Below are 15,319 nucleotides of genomic sequence, written 5' to 3' on the forward strand. Positions count from 1 at the left end.
GCATTTCAGCTCCCAGTGGAAAGATAAGCCCTTGGTACAAAGATCAAAAATGGGTTTCATAAATAGTGATTGCCGTTCGAGATTTTCTGATCACTTTTCCTTTTCGTGGCACGCGGCGCTTCAAACGTGTATGGGCTGAACCATTTCTCTGCTGAACTCCTACCTAACACAACCTGGAGATAAAAGACAGGAAAGGGCCGGGTCTGAGGGGGCGATTAAAGGTTTATCACTACGGAGAGGTGGCGGCGTGGCCACTCCTTGGAGCAGTTCGTTTTGAATGAAGCGGCCACGGCGATTGGCTGCAAAGCACGTGGTGCGCGCTCCGCCGGACAGCGCCCGGCTGCTGCTGCCCAGGGCGGCGTGGGGCAGATTCCGGCCGCGGGTGCCGCACCCGCGGTGGGTGGGGTGGGGTAGGGGGGGGAGTACGTGGGGGCAGGAAGCGCTCGGGGCTCCAGTCCTTCTGGTCCCGTGCCCTACAGAGAAGCCCTACAGCCTGGCTTTGCCCAACCTGCGGAGTTCCTACAGTGTCCAAAATTGTGTTCATACCTCGCCACTGTCCTCTTTCCAGGTATCTCGCCCAGCGGGCAGGCTGTGTGCGCCCAGGGCGCGAACCACTAACACCCGTCTCGCCCCTTGCCTCTCTTTGCCGAGCCTCACGTCGGCTCCCGCAACGCAGAGAGCACACCTGGGGGGCCGCGCTGTCCCCACCCACCCCAGAAAGGTCCCTCAGCACCGGACTCTGCTCAAGACGCAGACACAGCTACCCAGGAAAACTTGTTTTACTCGCGATTCCCGAAGGTTGCAGCTGCTCGTCGCTGAGATTTCGCATCCGCTTTGTCTCTCTCTCTACTTGCCACAGCCCCCTCCCCCGCTTCCTCTCTCGATTAACTCCCCCGACACGCTCTCCTCCCCTTCCTCCTCCTCCTCCTCCTCCTCCGCCGGCCGCTTTCACGCGCTTCCTCCCTCCCTCCCCTGGTGTCACTTTTTGCCTACGCGCCCTCTCCCCTCCCCTCTCCTCCCCTCCCTCCCCTCCCCGTCTCGCCGCTTATAGCCGGGCGCTGGGCTGCTGGGCGCTGACTGCTCGGGCAGCCGGAGAGGAGGCGGCGCGGCTGAGGCGCTGCAGAGACCGAGTGGAGACGCCAGGCGGCCGCCGGCGCGCACGGCTCTTTCCAGCTCCCACCCCCGAGCGTTCAGCCCGCCTCCTTCCGCGGCGCCTGCGGCCGCTGGCTCGCTCTTCCTTCCCGAGCGCCCTCCGGGAGCTGCTCCGCGGGTGGCAGGCCCAGAGTCCTTGACCTGGGAATCGTGAGACCGCGGCGATCAGCCCGCGGTAACCAGCCAGCGAGCCGGAGCCCCATGCGCGCTCCTTTCGCCAGGGCAGTCGCTGTTGCTCCCTGGGGCTGAGACGTCTGCTCCGTCGCCTCCCCGCCGGGTTACCGAGGCCAGACCCAACTAACTGGTTGTGCACTGTGGCCGGCCGCCACTGCTGTAAGTCTCCGCCACCGCCGCGGACCTGTTGCGGGCGCCGCGGGTTTCAGGGGCTGCCTAGTGTGCGTGTGTTTGTGTGTGTGTGTGCGCGCGGGCGCGCACCGCGGAGCCGGGAGCTCCGACTTAGGTGGCGGTGGGGAACTGTTCTCGGGCGGAGACCCCGGCCCGCGGCTGCGCTCCTAGGACAAGCGCTTGGAGCCGGGCACTGCCCGAGGGGCCTCCTCTCCGCCGCCCGGACGAGCCGCTGGGGAGAGAGGAGCTCAGCCAGGATGCGATCGACAGCCCCCCGCCGCCCCATTCCCCTCCGTGGGAAGAGCCGTGCCGAGCGCGCGGGATTGTTTGTGCCCCTTGCACCCTACGCGGCACTCGGGTCACTCACAGACACCCCTAGTGAGGGCGTGTTCACTGCGGCCAGATGTCTGTGGGGAATGAATGAAAACTGCTTTCTAAAAAATTAGGTTTTTGTCATTCAAGTTGTTTAGCTTTAACAGGCTTAGTTTCGAAGGATAGGAATTGGTAGGCGGGGTGGAGATGAACCACTGAACTTGGCATGTATCTTGTGTCACCCTCACAGGCATGGCCGTGTGTTAAAGAGCGTTACAAGTGCTATAGAGGACTCTATAGTAAAATGCTTTTCTTGTTAACAGTCTCTTTATAGTGTTGTTCCTTTGTTATCAATAATGTAAATTGCCTGAGAAAATCTGTCTAGTTTCTCCTTTGATGGCCTGGAGATCAGGTTCAAAACTTAAAGAAATGTGACGCGCTGCTAAGTATTGGAGGCTGAGATCCTGGTTAAAGAGCATTAAGTGAACTGAAGTTACTGTAGCCAGAATTCCTTTTGATGTTCACTGGTAATAGCAGCCCTTTTCCCCTTCTTCTTTGTAGAGGCAGGTTAAGTATATGTGTGCGTTTTTTGGCCACTTACTTGGCATGCAAATATTATTTCTCTGGGGGCTTAAAAAATGCCAGAAGGATGATTCATTCTGTGTTGAAGGTGTGTTTAGAGGCTGTACACATGGTTTCTGCTGATGTTTTCATGTTTGCATATTTTTAAACCAAAAGGCAAGTTGTCTCCCTTGGGTCTTCAAGTGTACCTTTTAATCAAATATTCCTGCAAGATCGTTGGATTTTGACTGTGACACACTTCTCCATTTGGGTGGCATCCAAGATGACAGACTAGGCTCTTCTGCTGGCTTTTGAACCTACTTGGGAAATCCAGGAGCATAAACACAGGCTGTAAAGAGATGCAGATCCTATATCCCACAGTCTTCTAAACTGTTATGTTAAGTGTAAGCCTGGCTCTGAGTGTTGTTTTACACTGCTCAGGGAAATGCCTTCTGGGCCTGGTGGGTGTGATTCCAGCTCAATCTGCAGGCACTCTGGTGCTTCTGTACCTTGTGCAAGAGCCTCATTCTTCTGTCAGCTGCATTCACTCTCAGCCAGAAAGAAGGCAGCTTTTTTTTTTTTTTTAATTGAAATACAGTTGATTTACAATGTTGTTAGTTTCAGGTATACAGCAAAGTGTTCAGAATACACACACGTTTATGAATTCTTTTCCATTATAGGCTATTGCAGGACATTGAGTATATATGCTATACAGTAGGTCCTTGTTGGCTGTCTATAGTAGTGTGTGTATTTTAATCCTAAACTCCTAATTTATTCCTCCTTTCCCCTTGGTAACTGTAAGTTTGTTTTCTATGTGTCTATTTCTGTTTTGTAAATAAGTTCATTTCTATCTTTTTTAAGAAAGGTTTTCCATTAAGCAATATCATATGACATTTGTCTTTATCTGACTTACTTTGTATGATAATCTCTAGGTCCATCCAAGGGAGGCAGCTTTTGAGATTGCTTTGGAAGCATTAGTTAAAAAAGTTAAAAAGCATAGCTACTCATTTGGAATTCTTGCAAGTTTCTATATAAGACATAAGAGTATTTATACCATTTTTTGAGGTTTAGGCTAAAACTCTTCTTCAAAGTACTTAAGGTTGAATGTGCTCACGCACATGATGACTACAGCAGTTGAACAGCAGGGATGCTAATTCAGGTTTGAACATTGGAGAACCTGGTGCATTTACATAGGGTCCTGTCGGTTGCTCTTTGGAGCGTTGGGCCTTGGGTAACCTGGACTAGACCTTAGAGGCTTAGCTTGAGGTGGGGGTGATGCTGGCCTCTTCACCATTTGTCACAGCTCAGGTCACTGTGGAGACTGATGGGTGCTTCCTAAAGTCTTAACACCAGAGCCCTAGGACTCTTGTTTATTTTCTTCTCCAGTAAATCATGTTTACTCATGATGAAAAGTTACATGCCTAAAATAAAAGAAAACAAGTTGCAACTCCTAATAGTATAGACCGGGTGTGTCAAAGGCACCTGCCTCTGTTGTTCTCTGTGCCTGCCTTGCCTCCGCTGGTCAGGTTGAAGGAAACAAGGCTGGTAAGGACTGGCTGTTCTTACTTTGGAACAGATACTGTATCGATGCAGTTCACCGTCCTGGAATAAACAGCTTCCCTACGAATCCTCTGACAGGCGGGTTCTTGAAGCCTTTATTCCTTTGACTTAACAGAAGGGTAGGGTTAAAAAAGAAGAAGATAATTCAATTTTTGAAGATAGGTGATAGGCATGTCCTGTAACTTTAGCCTACACTTTGATTACTGAGGAAAGCCAAAGAGTCGATTCGGTTCTGCTATAATTCCCATTTAGATACTGAGGAAAGCACTGTAGTCGGCAAATAAATTCTAGAGTGACCCTAAGTTAACAATGGCTGGCAACACACATATACACACACGTGTGTATGTGTGTTTTGATTTAGATAAAGTAACATTTGCATTCTGATCTCCCTATATGCAGGTGCCAGCATTTGGAGGCACCCAGGGATGGTCCTGGTGATTGATCCCTGTGTAATCGAGAGAGAGCAGTGGATACACCCTTTGTTCTTGCAGCTAGTTTTCTAAGAATTGATTTAAAGCAGGGAGAACAGAACAACGGAACTCCTGAGTTTGCTACTCAAACTAGTCTTTCTTTTCTGGGCACAAATCCCCATTTTGGAAGCTGGCCAGAGCAGAAAAGGTGGGTGGTAAGTGAGGCCAGAGTCTATTCGGTGTTTCCAGGATAGCTTGCTGATCAGTATATGGTCATGTTTATATTGGGGCTCTTTTAGGACTGAAGTGGTAGAGGTGTCTGGTTAGAAATGATTTGTAATGTTAAGTAAATGTTTGGTCACTTCAGAAGTTGGCTTACACCTGTGGATTTAGTGTTACATTTCCCATTTACTGTACCTACACTTTGGTAAAGACAGTGGATATTACCAAAGGAATTCTTAATGGAATTAATTAGTAGGTATTTGTCTTACACATGGCTTTATGTTGGGCATTAAAACTTGTGCCCATCATGGCGTTACGAGAGCTGGAGGCCTGGCATTGCAAGTGACCAACCCTGAATCAGCTGGACCAGGGCAGGGACCTGTGAGAATGAGACCTTGATCCTCTTGGCTTTTGCTGACTTACATTCTCAGGAACTTCAACATCCTGAAAGTTGGCAATCAGGTTTTCCAAGATGAACCTGCTCTTGAGCAGTGACTTTTTTTTTTTCTAAACAACGTATAGTTCACATAGCTCAACAGTAGTGTGAGTGCCTTTCCTTATAGGTAACTGTCTCTGGCTTTGGATAGGCCTGGCCATCCATTATTCAGAATGTTGGCAGCGGGGCCCACAGCGAAGTATTCTGTTCCCTGGTGTCTTTTGTCTTCTGGTTTCGATTGTGGCTTTGGCTCGGCTGTTCCGAACACTGGGAGCATCACTGTTCAGTAGTTGTGTGTGGTTTTTTCCAGGAGTGGAAACAATGTCTGTCAGTGTGCACGAGAACCGCAAGTCCAGGGCCAGCAGTGGCTCCATCAACATCTACCTGTTCCACAAGTCCTCCTACGCGGACAGTGTCCTCACTCACCTGAACCTGTTACGCCAGCAGCGCCTCTTCACTGATGTTCTTCTCCACGCGGGCAACAGGACCTTCCCTTGTCACCGGGCAGTGCTGGCTGCGTGCAGCCGCTACTTCGAAGCCATGTTCAGCGGGGGCCTGAAAGAGAGCCAGGACAGTGAAGTCAACTTCGACAATTCCATCCACCCAGAAGTCTTGGAGCTGCTCCTCGACTATGCCTACTCCTCCCGGGTCATCATCAATGAAGAGAATGCAGAATCACTCCTGGAAGCTGGCGACATGCTGGAGTTTCAAGACATCCGGGATGCGTGTGCTGAGTTCCTGGAAAAGAACCTGCACCCCACCAACTGCTTGGGCATGCTGCTGCTGTCCGATGCGCACCAGTGCACCAAGCTGTACGAGCTCTCCTGGCGGATGTGTCTCAGCAACTTCCAGACCATCAGGAAGAACGAAGATTTCCTCCAGCTGCCCCAGGACATGGTAGTGCAGCTCTTGTCCAGTGAAGAGCTGGAGACCGAAGACGAAAGACTTGTGTATGAGTCTGCAATTAACTGGATCAGCTACGACCTAAAGAAGCGCTACTGCTACCTCCCAGAGCTGTTGCAGACGGTGCGGCTGGCGCTGCTGCCGGCCATCTATCTCATGGAGAACGTGGCCATGGAAGAACTCATCACCAAGCAGAGGAAGAGCAAGGAGATCGTGGAAGAGGCCATCAGGTGCAAACTGAAAATCCTGCAGAACGACGGTGTGGTGACCAGCCTCTGTGCCCGGCCCCGGAAAACTGGCCATGCCCTCTTCCTCTTGGGAGGACAGACTTTCATGTGTGACAAACTCTATCTGGTCGACCAGAAGGCCAAAGAGATCATTCCCAAGGCTGACATCCCAAGCCCGAGAAAAGAATTCAGTGCGTGTGCAATTGGCTGCAAAGTATACATTACTGGGGGGCGAGGGTCTGAGAACGGGGTCTCGAAAGACGTCTGGGTATATGATACCCTGCATGAGGAGTGGTCCAAGGCGGCCCCCATGCTGGTGGCCAGGTTTGGCCACGGCTCTGCTGAGCTCAAGCACTGCCTGTATGTGGTTGGGGGGCACACTGCCGCCACTGGCTGCCTCCCAGCCTCCCCCTCAGTCTCTCTGAAGCAAGTGGAACATTACGACCCCACAACCAACAAATGGACCATGGTGGCTCCCCTCCGAGAAGGGGTCAGCAACGCCGCAGTGGTGAGCGCCAAGCTCAAGCTGTTTGCTTTTGGGGGTACCAGCGTCAGTCATGACAAGCTCCCCAAAGTTCAGTGTTACGATCAGTGTGAAAACAGGTGGACGGTCCCAGCCACCTGTCCCCAGCCCTGGCGTTACACGGCGGCAGCTGTGCTGGGCAACCAGATTTTTATTATGGGGGGAGATACCGAGTTCTCCGCCTGCTCTGCATATAAATTCAACAGCGAGACGTACCAGTGGACCAAGGTGGGAGACGTGACGGCAAAGCGCATGAGCTGCCATGCCGTGGCCTCCGGAAACAAACTGTACGTGGTTGGAGGTTACTTTGGCATTCAGCGATGCAAAACTCTGGACTGCTACGACCCAACATTGGATGCGTGGAACAGCATCACCACAGTCCCGTACTCACTGATCCCTACTGCGTTTGTCAGCACCTGGAAACATCTGCCTTCTTAAATGCCTTGCATCCTGGAGAGAGTGAGCGTGAGGTAAGTCAGCTTAGCTGTAAGTATCTGTATAGTTGAGTGAGCTGTGTAAGCTCGTATGTGGGATAAGACAGGCTCCATATAGCCCATCCTATAGAAGTACCACACAAACTATACCAATAAAAGCACTTGCACCCCAAAGCTTAAACACTTGTGTTGATCACAGCTGCAGTCCCCCCTCAGATCATCAGCCAGTGGTTCTCAGCCTCTACTGAGCCTCGGAATCTGCCAAAGAGCTTTCCAAAATCTGCACACCCCAGAGGCTGGGTTTGTTGGGTCTGGATGGGTCCCAGGCATTAGCATTTTTAGAAAGTTCTTCAGTGGTTCTAATTATGATCTGGTTGGGAACCCTGACCTATGTTAATAATGCCAGCTGATGTCTTCTGAGCCTTCCCCATTTGCTGGCTGTTGGGCAGTGTGTTTCACATGGATCTTTTCATTTGGTCCCCACAACAACCCTGTGGGATATTATTACAGGAGCACTTTATAGATGAGAACACCTGATGTACATAGGGGTTAAGTAAGTTGCCTGAGGTCATAGGGCTTAGCAGGCAGAAAGGTTGGTCAAGACCTCAACCCAGGCAGTCTGGCTGCAAAGTGTAAGCACTTCAGCTCATGCCAAATGGGCACTTAGTACACTTCACATTGGTATCACCCCAGGAGATAATTGTTGACATTTAGATTGAGCTTCCTCAAACCCTTTTTGAAATGAAGTAGGGTTTCAAAAATCGAATGCTGAAAATTACTCCCAGTGTATTCTGTGCAAAATTATTTATTAGCTTATTTAAAATGTCCCCCCGTCCCCCCATCCCCAAACTGCCGCCTTTAGGGCATTCACTAACTTTTGTGAAATCTGGGTCTGTCCTTGGAAAAAGTTGCACCTGCGTTGCATGAGCTTGTCTGATGCGTGGACACAGAGCCATCCAAACCGCCCTCCCTGCAGCTTTTCAGAGTTAATCATTCAGGCTGACCCCATTGTCAGGGTGAACAAAAGTTGTGTTTCTGTGTCATATATCTGAGTACATAATGGTTGTCTTGTGTACTTAAGAGTGTATCATACTCTTGGTTCAAATAATTAATAGGCCTTCACAGTTCAGGGTTCAGGGAGCTAATGGCTGCCTTGCTTCCTTGTAAAGCACTCTCAGGATTGGCCCCAAAGTCACTTAAGCATGTGTAAGTGTAGCACAGAGCACATGGAATGGGTTGATTTGTTTTGGTGACTAGAGGGCTCGTTACTAATAATAAGAGGATGAAGTTTAAGAATCTGCTTTGGAGGAGCTGCTTGTGAAAATGAACTCATTACTTGGAAAGGTTTGGTTCTGTGTTTAGTATGCTTCACACCTTTCAAGGGGACCGTCCAGCAAAGAGGGGGTTTGGACTCTTCGTTTGTCTTCTCTTCACTCATCTCTTACAGCTCCTTTAGAAACACCAGTAAAATTGACCTCCCTTTCATATGTAATCTTCCTGTTTCTTTCATTTCTTCTTCATCTCCTCCCGCCTGTTACAATTGGTACAGTTCTTCGTAACGTAATGCTTACCCGTACTGAGACACCGTCATGGGTGCAGGAACTGTCGGGACCGTCCTCTGGGGAGCGAAGGGGGTAACTGTTCCAAACCAAACTGGTTTTTGCAGCCTTGCTGGCATCTCAGTAATCCTGAATAAACAAATGCTCTGAAAGGGGTTATTTCATTTGCGATATAAATGCATTACTCAACTCTAAAGGAAGTTTAAAGAACCTTCTAGGCAGAAGCATCAATTAACAGCCTGCTAAATTGGGTGTTAGTCCAGAATTGACTATATTTGCATAGGAGAGCCTTAAAAATTGCCAGTGACAGTGGCCATACTTCCAAGTGGTGATTGGCTTGGCATCCTTGGAACAAGGTAAGGAACCGGAAGCAGAAAGAGAGTGACCACGTGTGTCTGGTTCTAGACTTCAGCTGTGGAGTCTGGACCTCTCTGCACTTCACACTTCCCCTTTGTTAAATGAGTAATTTGAATTGTGCTTTCCTTGAGATCTGTCCCAGTTTAGACTTGGATGAATTGATAAATGAGAAAAAAGCAAAGGAAGGGGTGAAAATACCTAGCCCATGTCTGTAATATATTAAGTGTTCAATACTCTTATTAGTTTTCTTTCCTCCCTTCAATTTAGACCTTACCTTGAAGTGGAATTAGCTTTATGTGTTGTGGGAAAATGAGGTTTCTATGACTGTTACCTGCTTGTTATCTCTATACTTCATTTTTGGTACCTTCTTTCTCAGCCCAGAGTGAGTATGTTAGCAAACACTTGAATTCACCCTCTCCTGGGTCTTTGAACCTATTTAATCACACATGTCCGGCCCCTGGGAAATGGAGCAAAAAAAGTGTTGGGTTATATTCGAAACATATCCTCTCCACTCTTGGTGCTATTAGCCAGAGAGTCAAGCACAGGACAAGCAAATTTGAGGGGGCTGGATTTGCCTTTTTAAAGGATGGCGTGGGCCTGATCAAAGCCCCAGTTTCCGACGGGGAGAATGTTGGTTTAAATTTTTAAAGTTTACGGCACACAAGATAGTGTTAAAACACTTAAGCTGGATGGAGTGACTTAAAAGAAGTACTGTGTAGGTATCAGTCGTGAGCTGCAAGTGCTTCCGGGACCTGGCTTTTCCTTCCAAATGTAGGTGCTACCTGAATTAATACAGTGTTAACACAAAGTTTCCCTCTGCCTGAAAGCTTATCCACCAAGGTGATTTTAACTCTCTGTTGCTGCTCTGTCAGCGCTGGGAGGGACAGAAAGGAAATGCCTTTGATTTCACTCCGTGTTCATGGTGCTCTGTGGCCCCAGCTTGACAACACTTGGATTTTGGTTCACTTTGTCCCCTGCTCCCCTTTGTAGAGGTGTTTTTGTTTGGGGTTTTTTTTGTTTGTTTGTTTCTTTTTTTTTGGTTTTTCTGTTTGAGTGTGCAACATCTTGAACTTTCATATTGTTACAAGATACATTCTTTTGGCCTCATGTTGATGTATAGGTTCCAAGGAGGTGGGGGTGGGGGATGACACGGTAGTCTAAGGAATGTCTTGAAAGCTTGAATCACTGTTTTGAAATGGAAGAAACAGCTAATGGAATGAATCAGACTTCTGAACACCCGAGAGCAAGAAGGACTCCGTGAGTGATGAGCAGCCGCTCCTGAATTCCTTTGTCTGTACTTGGAATTTCAGCATTGGGGCTGCAGATTCCTATGCTAGGGCTGGAAATGTGCTCCAAGAACAGATAGGGGGAGCTTTTCAAAGACAAAAGCCCTCTGCGAACTCTTCTTATGTAAAATTAGACTTAACCAAGTGTGAAGGATTGCTGGTGTGAGAAACCACCAGTTCTCATGAAACCTGCAAGCTTGTGCTTACAGCACCTTGAATTTATCATCGGCGGTCGGTCAGTCCTGTAGGTGATAAAGCTGAATGCTGCATGCCACAGCCTGAGTCTCCTATGTGTGGACTGATGAACTTGGAGAATAAACTCCAGCCTTGGCTTCTGAGGCCTGGTGTGCTGTCATGTGAAAAGAAGCGAGACTGATTTCTGCCATAATGAATAGCAGAGATGCATTTAAATAAGAGGATTAATATGTCTGCTTTCTATATGGTGAATAAATTTAATTTGGAATCCTTTATGGTAAATGGGCCAAAGAAGGTGGGGGTGAGTTGGCAAAGGAATCTCTTGTGACCCTCTGGTGATCACTTTACAGTGACGCTGTTTAACCATGGAGAGGAATTACGCATATCAGAAGCAGAAGATGTAATAGCACCTAGGTATATAGGTTTGATTTGCATGTATGTATGGTTAATCAAGAAGTGAGGATCTTTTCTGTTTTTGCTGGAGCATCTGCATGCACGAATGCACAAGTGTGCTCATTTAAGTCTGGCATTTTAAATATCTTTGCACATTGCCTACCAAATGTGTAATTCAGACCTTTAGAAGCAATATTGACCAGCTCTGTCCTGAGTTTAATTTTTTTTTTTTAGATTTGAGACTAACAAAAAATCTTCCTTCTCTTCTATTTTAGCTGACTCCATCCCTCGATGAGACAAGATGCGATTTCTACTTTAGAGAGGCCACATCGAATGAAAGACAAGAAAAAGGAAAAGAAGTTGCTACAAGACTCGCATCCAATCCACCGCACCTTGTAAATGCTTCTAACTGGACATGAAGGAAGGGGGTGGGGGAGGGGGTGGGATTTTCAGTGCGAGTAGCACATGGTTTAAATATGAATGAACAAACCTGTGATCTAGTCCTTGTCTTGTAATTGTGGATTAATGTCAGCATTAATCAGCTTCTCAAAGGGAGAGAAAAGCCAGCCCTTTTTCCTTGCTGTACCATATTCAGCATTTGATTTTCCATGGGTTCCACCACTTATGTGTAAAATTTGAAATGGTTGTCACCTCTCTCTGAGGAGCAAGCTTGAAGCCTCCACACCAGCTGCTGTTGGAGATTTGAAAGCCCGACTGTGGGGCCAGGAGGGGAGCTGGCTGGGCTGGCTGCAGAAGTGAGGACCGCTGGACTCCACGCTAATCTCCCAGGGCTGTGCTCCCCAGAAACGCTTCTGAACAATGGGGACATTGTTGGTAGCTGTTTGCTAGATGTTCTTTTCTATTTATAAGTGACTTTAAACTTTTCCCTTGGCTGGTAAGAAATGTGTTGTAGGTTTAGCTATTTATTGTTTGAATCCTGCATGCTGAAACAGTGCTTATAGTTGTCTTCACGTGTATGGACGCGTGTGAATGGTTGTATGTTTTGCACAATTTTGTGACCGTTGTGATGTGCTCTGCTGCACAAAAGTGAAAACTTTGGCGTTACACTTAGGGGTATAACTGGAGGGTGGGTTGGGCAGGGTTGGCGGGGGCAGATTTTGTAAATGTCAAGACAGGGAAAGATTACAAAATAGAAACTTAAAGTTACATCCTAGAGGTAGGGAAAGCATGAAGGTCATTTTTTTCTTAAACTTAAATCAGCTTTGGGGTGTCGTGGGCTCTGGTCATGCCAGTGGCTCCTGGGGCGAGGGAAGCCTTCTTTCTGTCCTTCCCATCCCTGTTCGATTTACTTGCTTCTGTCTCAGCTACTGAAGTTTGGAAAGGACCAAATCACTTGGCAGTTTTTTGGTTTTTTTTTTCCCCTTTGTGTGATATCCTGAAATCCTGGAAATTCTATGGTCTAGTTCTGTATATAGGGCACAGGTAAAGGCATTGTCCAAAGTTTATTTATTTATCTATTTATTACCCTCTGAGAATGCTTGGCCATAACCCCAGTTAACAGGAAAAAACAGAACTCTCACCGACAGAAATTAATTCACTCAATCAGATTTGCTTGACCAAAACTGGTCGTTCTCTATTCCTGCTGTAGCGTTTAGCAAGTGCTAAAAGTTCTCCAAGGTGATATTCAGAGGGGTACAGTGTAAACTTCAGTGCTCCCTCTTAGGTAAGTCTCTAAAAGAACTCTTTGGTGCACGAAAGTGACACGTATGGCCCCCCAAACACCAAAGAACAGTAAGCAGTGGCCCCGTCTGAGAGGCCTCCCTGGAGAGCTGGGAATGGGTTGTGAATACATTCTTTGCTAGTTCCAGTGCTTGTTTGCTAAACATGTGCCGTGATAGGTATTAGTGGTAGACTCATAGGTGCTTCCTCGCAAGTGTCCGGGGAAGCCCAGCATTTGCAACTCACACTGCTTCCATTGCTGTTTCTCGTAATATCGTATCTTAGAAAATAGGGTTTAAGACCAATAACCTTTGACATTTTGTGTTTGCATTGTCTAAAGACAGATAAATCCCTCACATTTCTCTCCACCTGAATTCATTAGACTAATTGTACATGTCCGTCCGTGCCGTGAATAAGTGGGCTATACTTGGACCAAAATAAATGAGCCATTGAAATCAAAGGGAGGGTCTCAATACTTTGCAGCAGTCAGTCCCTCGCTCTTAGATGTGTTCTAAGCCATGCAAATGTCTGATTGTACCCTGGCGGTATATTGTAGCAGTTACAGCTCTGTAGTTTATGATGCAAATCTGGCAAGATGTGAGTGTCTCTACGTGGCTTTTGAGAGCAGGGTGAATTTTCTGCAGCTGTTTCGAAGTTGTGGTCTGTCCTTGAATCCTCTATTAATTGCAGTGTGTGAGCCAGAGGGAGCGGTGGTCAGGGTGGGCCCGCAGCCTGCAGGGAACTTTCTGGACTCCTGCTCTTTGAATTGACAGAGGCATTTGGGCTCACTACTTGACCATTCTCACCCTGTGAAATGTCGTACACTTTGAAGCAAATACAATTCACAGCACAGTGCACACAAAAACCTTGGCATAAGACAGAGAAGGTTCTTCTTATTCTGTGGGCTGGTTGCTGTGGAAACGGATAACAAAGGGCAGCCTTCCACTTCTGGTATAATTGTGTAGACCCCTTTTCTCTGGGCTTGACACCTGTCTGAATAAGAATGATTAGAGCTGAATAATATCCCTCTCTTGACTATTTTGAGTATGTGGTTCACATACAAAACTGTGTAAGTTGAAGAAGTAAAGTGTTCGTGTTCATATGTACTTGTTTGCTACTACATTTTTGAGGTTTTGTAAAACTGTTATTTTTTTTTTCACAATGTGAAACTGAAGGTCAAATAAATTATTAGAGATTTTCTCTTCATTGTGTGTATGGCTAATTATTGAATATAATTTTAGGCATTGGAAAATTGTGCTTTTTCTAGTTGAATTCAAAAGAGGATCATTTCAAATTTTTCTGGGTGTCCTCTATTTTACCATTTAGTTATATCCATTTATTAGAGCAGTTTTGCACATTAAGTAACTTAAAATGTTGGCCTTTTAGAATATTTAAGCAAACCCAAAATATACCTCAGTTGAGCTTACTGATGGTTTAGAATATAAAGTCATGTACTATGCAGTGGTAAGACAACATGCTTAATATATAGAAGGAATTTAGTTTTTGTACTCCTCGTGGGATATGTTTTGTTAGGAAAGCTGTGAGAAAAGAGGCTGGAGGTAAATCCTGTTTTCATCTGACACTGCCTTAGAGTTATTTAAAGTAAGTGGAAATGTATGCATATTATTTCTTTGAAGTGGCACGAAAAACCACAAGTTTAACCCCTCTTGACTTAGCTTCTTTCCAGTTGAAAGCTGCCATCCCAGCCGGCTCCTCGTAAAGCCTCTTGCCCCCACTTCAGGATGTCGTGTCTCGTGCAGATGCTCCTTTATCCCTTAAGGTGGACCCCTCGTTGTTTTAATGGGCAGAGCAACACTGGGCATCATCTTTTTTGGATAGACATAAATACTACCTTAGAAGTCTAGGAGAGACACAAGTAGGCAGAATGCAATTACTGCCCTTGGACTTGGACCAAGATGTCAGAGCAGATGCCTCAGGTTTTACAGAAGCGTCATTCAGGCCCATGCTGGGTGAGGCTGGTCCGGAGCCAAGCCTTGAGAACAAGTGACTGCAGAATCCTCCGGTCCCTTGGCACACAGTGCTCGTGACCCATGGAAGCCCTGCTGGTGACGTCATCTATGACATCATGTGACTTGGTGAGAAGGGAGAGTTAGTGGACACGTGGGACTCAGATGCTGAGGCCTTGATGCCAGTCCTCAGAAGGCTGGAGAAGAGTTCATGTAGATGATGTGGACCGACTTCTCATTCTCAGGAGTTCTTGATCATCAGTAGGGATGTGTAAACAGATTAAAGAAGATACTAAAGATTCCTAATTTTCATTTCATTTGGAAATTTCATTTCATTCAGATATCCTTATCACCCTAATGGTGGCTGCATTAGTCTGGATTGCCTTCAAATGTGTATAACATCAACTGAAATCTGGCTATTACAGGGGTGAAAACTTTTGGAGGCTGGCAATCCAGGGCTTGGACAGTCTGCCTACAAGGCCATCAGGGGTCTGGGATTCTTTAAAAAAAAAAAAAAAAAAAAATTATTTATTTTGTTTGGCTGTGCGAAGTCGAACCGTGGCAGGTGGGATCCTCAGTTGCGGACGTGGGATCCTTTTGTTACGGCATTCTGGGTCTTTAGTTTCAGCATCTGGGATCTACTTCCCTGTCTAGGAATCAAAGCCAGGCCCCCTGCATTGGGAGGGCAGAGTCCCAGGCTCTGGATCACCAGGGAGGTCCCAGGGGGCTCTTCTGCCTCGGCATCCCAGGCATGGGCCTTTGGTCCTTACGCTTACAGGCTGGCAGCTGTGCTGTGC

General features: G+C 47.2%; 1 protein-coding gene across 1 annotated transcript; it reads left to right on the plus strand.

The window, feature by feature from the left end:
* Positions 1-1,065: 1,065 nt before the first annotated feature.
* On the plus strand, positions 1,066-13,761 carry ENC1 (ectodermal-neural cortex 1). Its single transcript, XM_027520010.1, has 3 exons — positions 1,066-1,485; positions 5,309-7,121; positions 11,151-13,761. The coding sequence occupies exon 2, from the start codon at positions 5,320-5,322 to the stop codon at positions 7,087-7,089; it is 1,770 nt and encodes a 589-aa protein (XP_027375811.1). The 5' UTR covers positions 1,066-1,485; positions 5,309-5,319; the 3' UTR covers positions 7,090-7,121; positions 11,151-13,761.
* The last annotated feature ends 1,558 nt before the right edge of the window (positions 13,762-15,319 follow it).

Source organism: Bos indicus x Bos taurus, chromosome 20, assembly GCF_003369695.1.
Source record: "Bos indicus x Bos taurus breed Angus x Brahman F1 hybrid chromosome 20, Bos_hybrid_MaternalHap_v2.0, whole genome shotgun sequence".
Classification (NCBI taxonomy): domain Eukaryota; kingdom Metazoa; phylum Chordata; class Mammalia; order Artiodactyla; family Bovidae; genus Bos; species Bos indicus x Bos taurus.

Bases quoted from the DNA above. Each gene is read 5' to 3' on its own strand.
- ENC1 (XM_027520010.1), top strand. From the start codon at position 5,320: ATGTCTGTCAGTGTGCACGAGAACCGCAAGTCCAGGGCCAGCAGTGGC.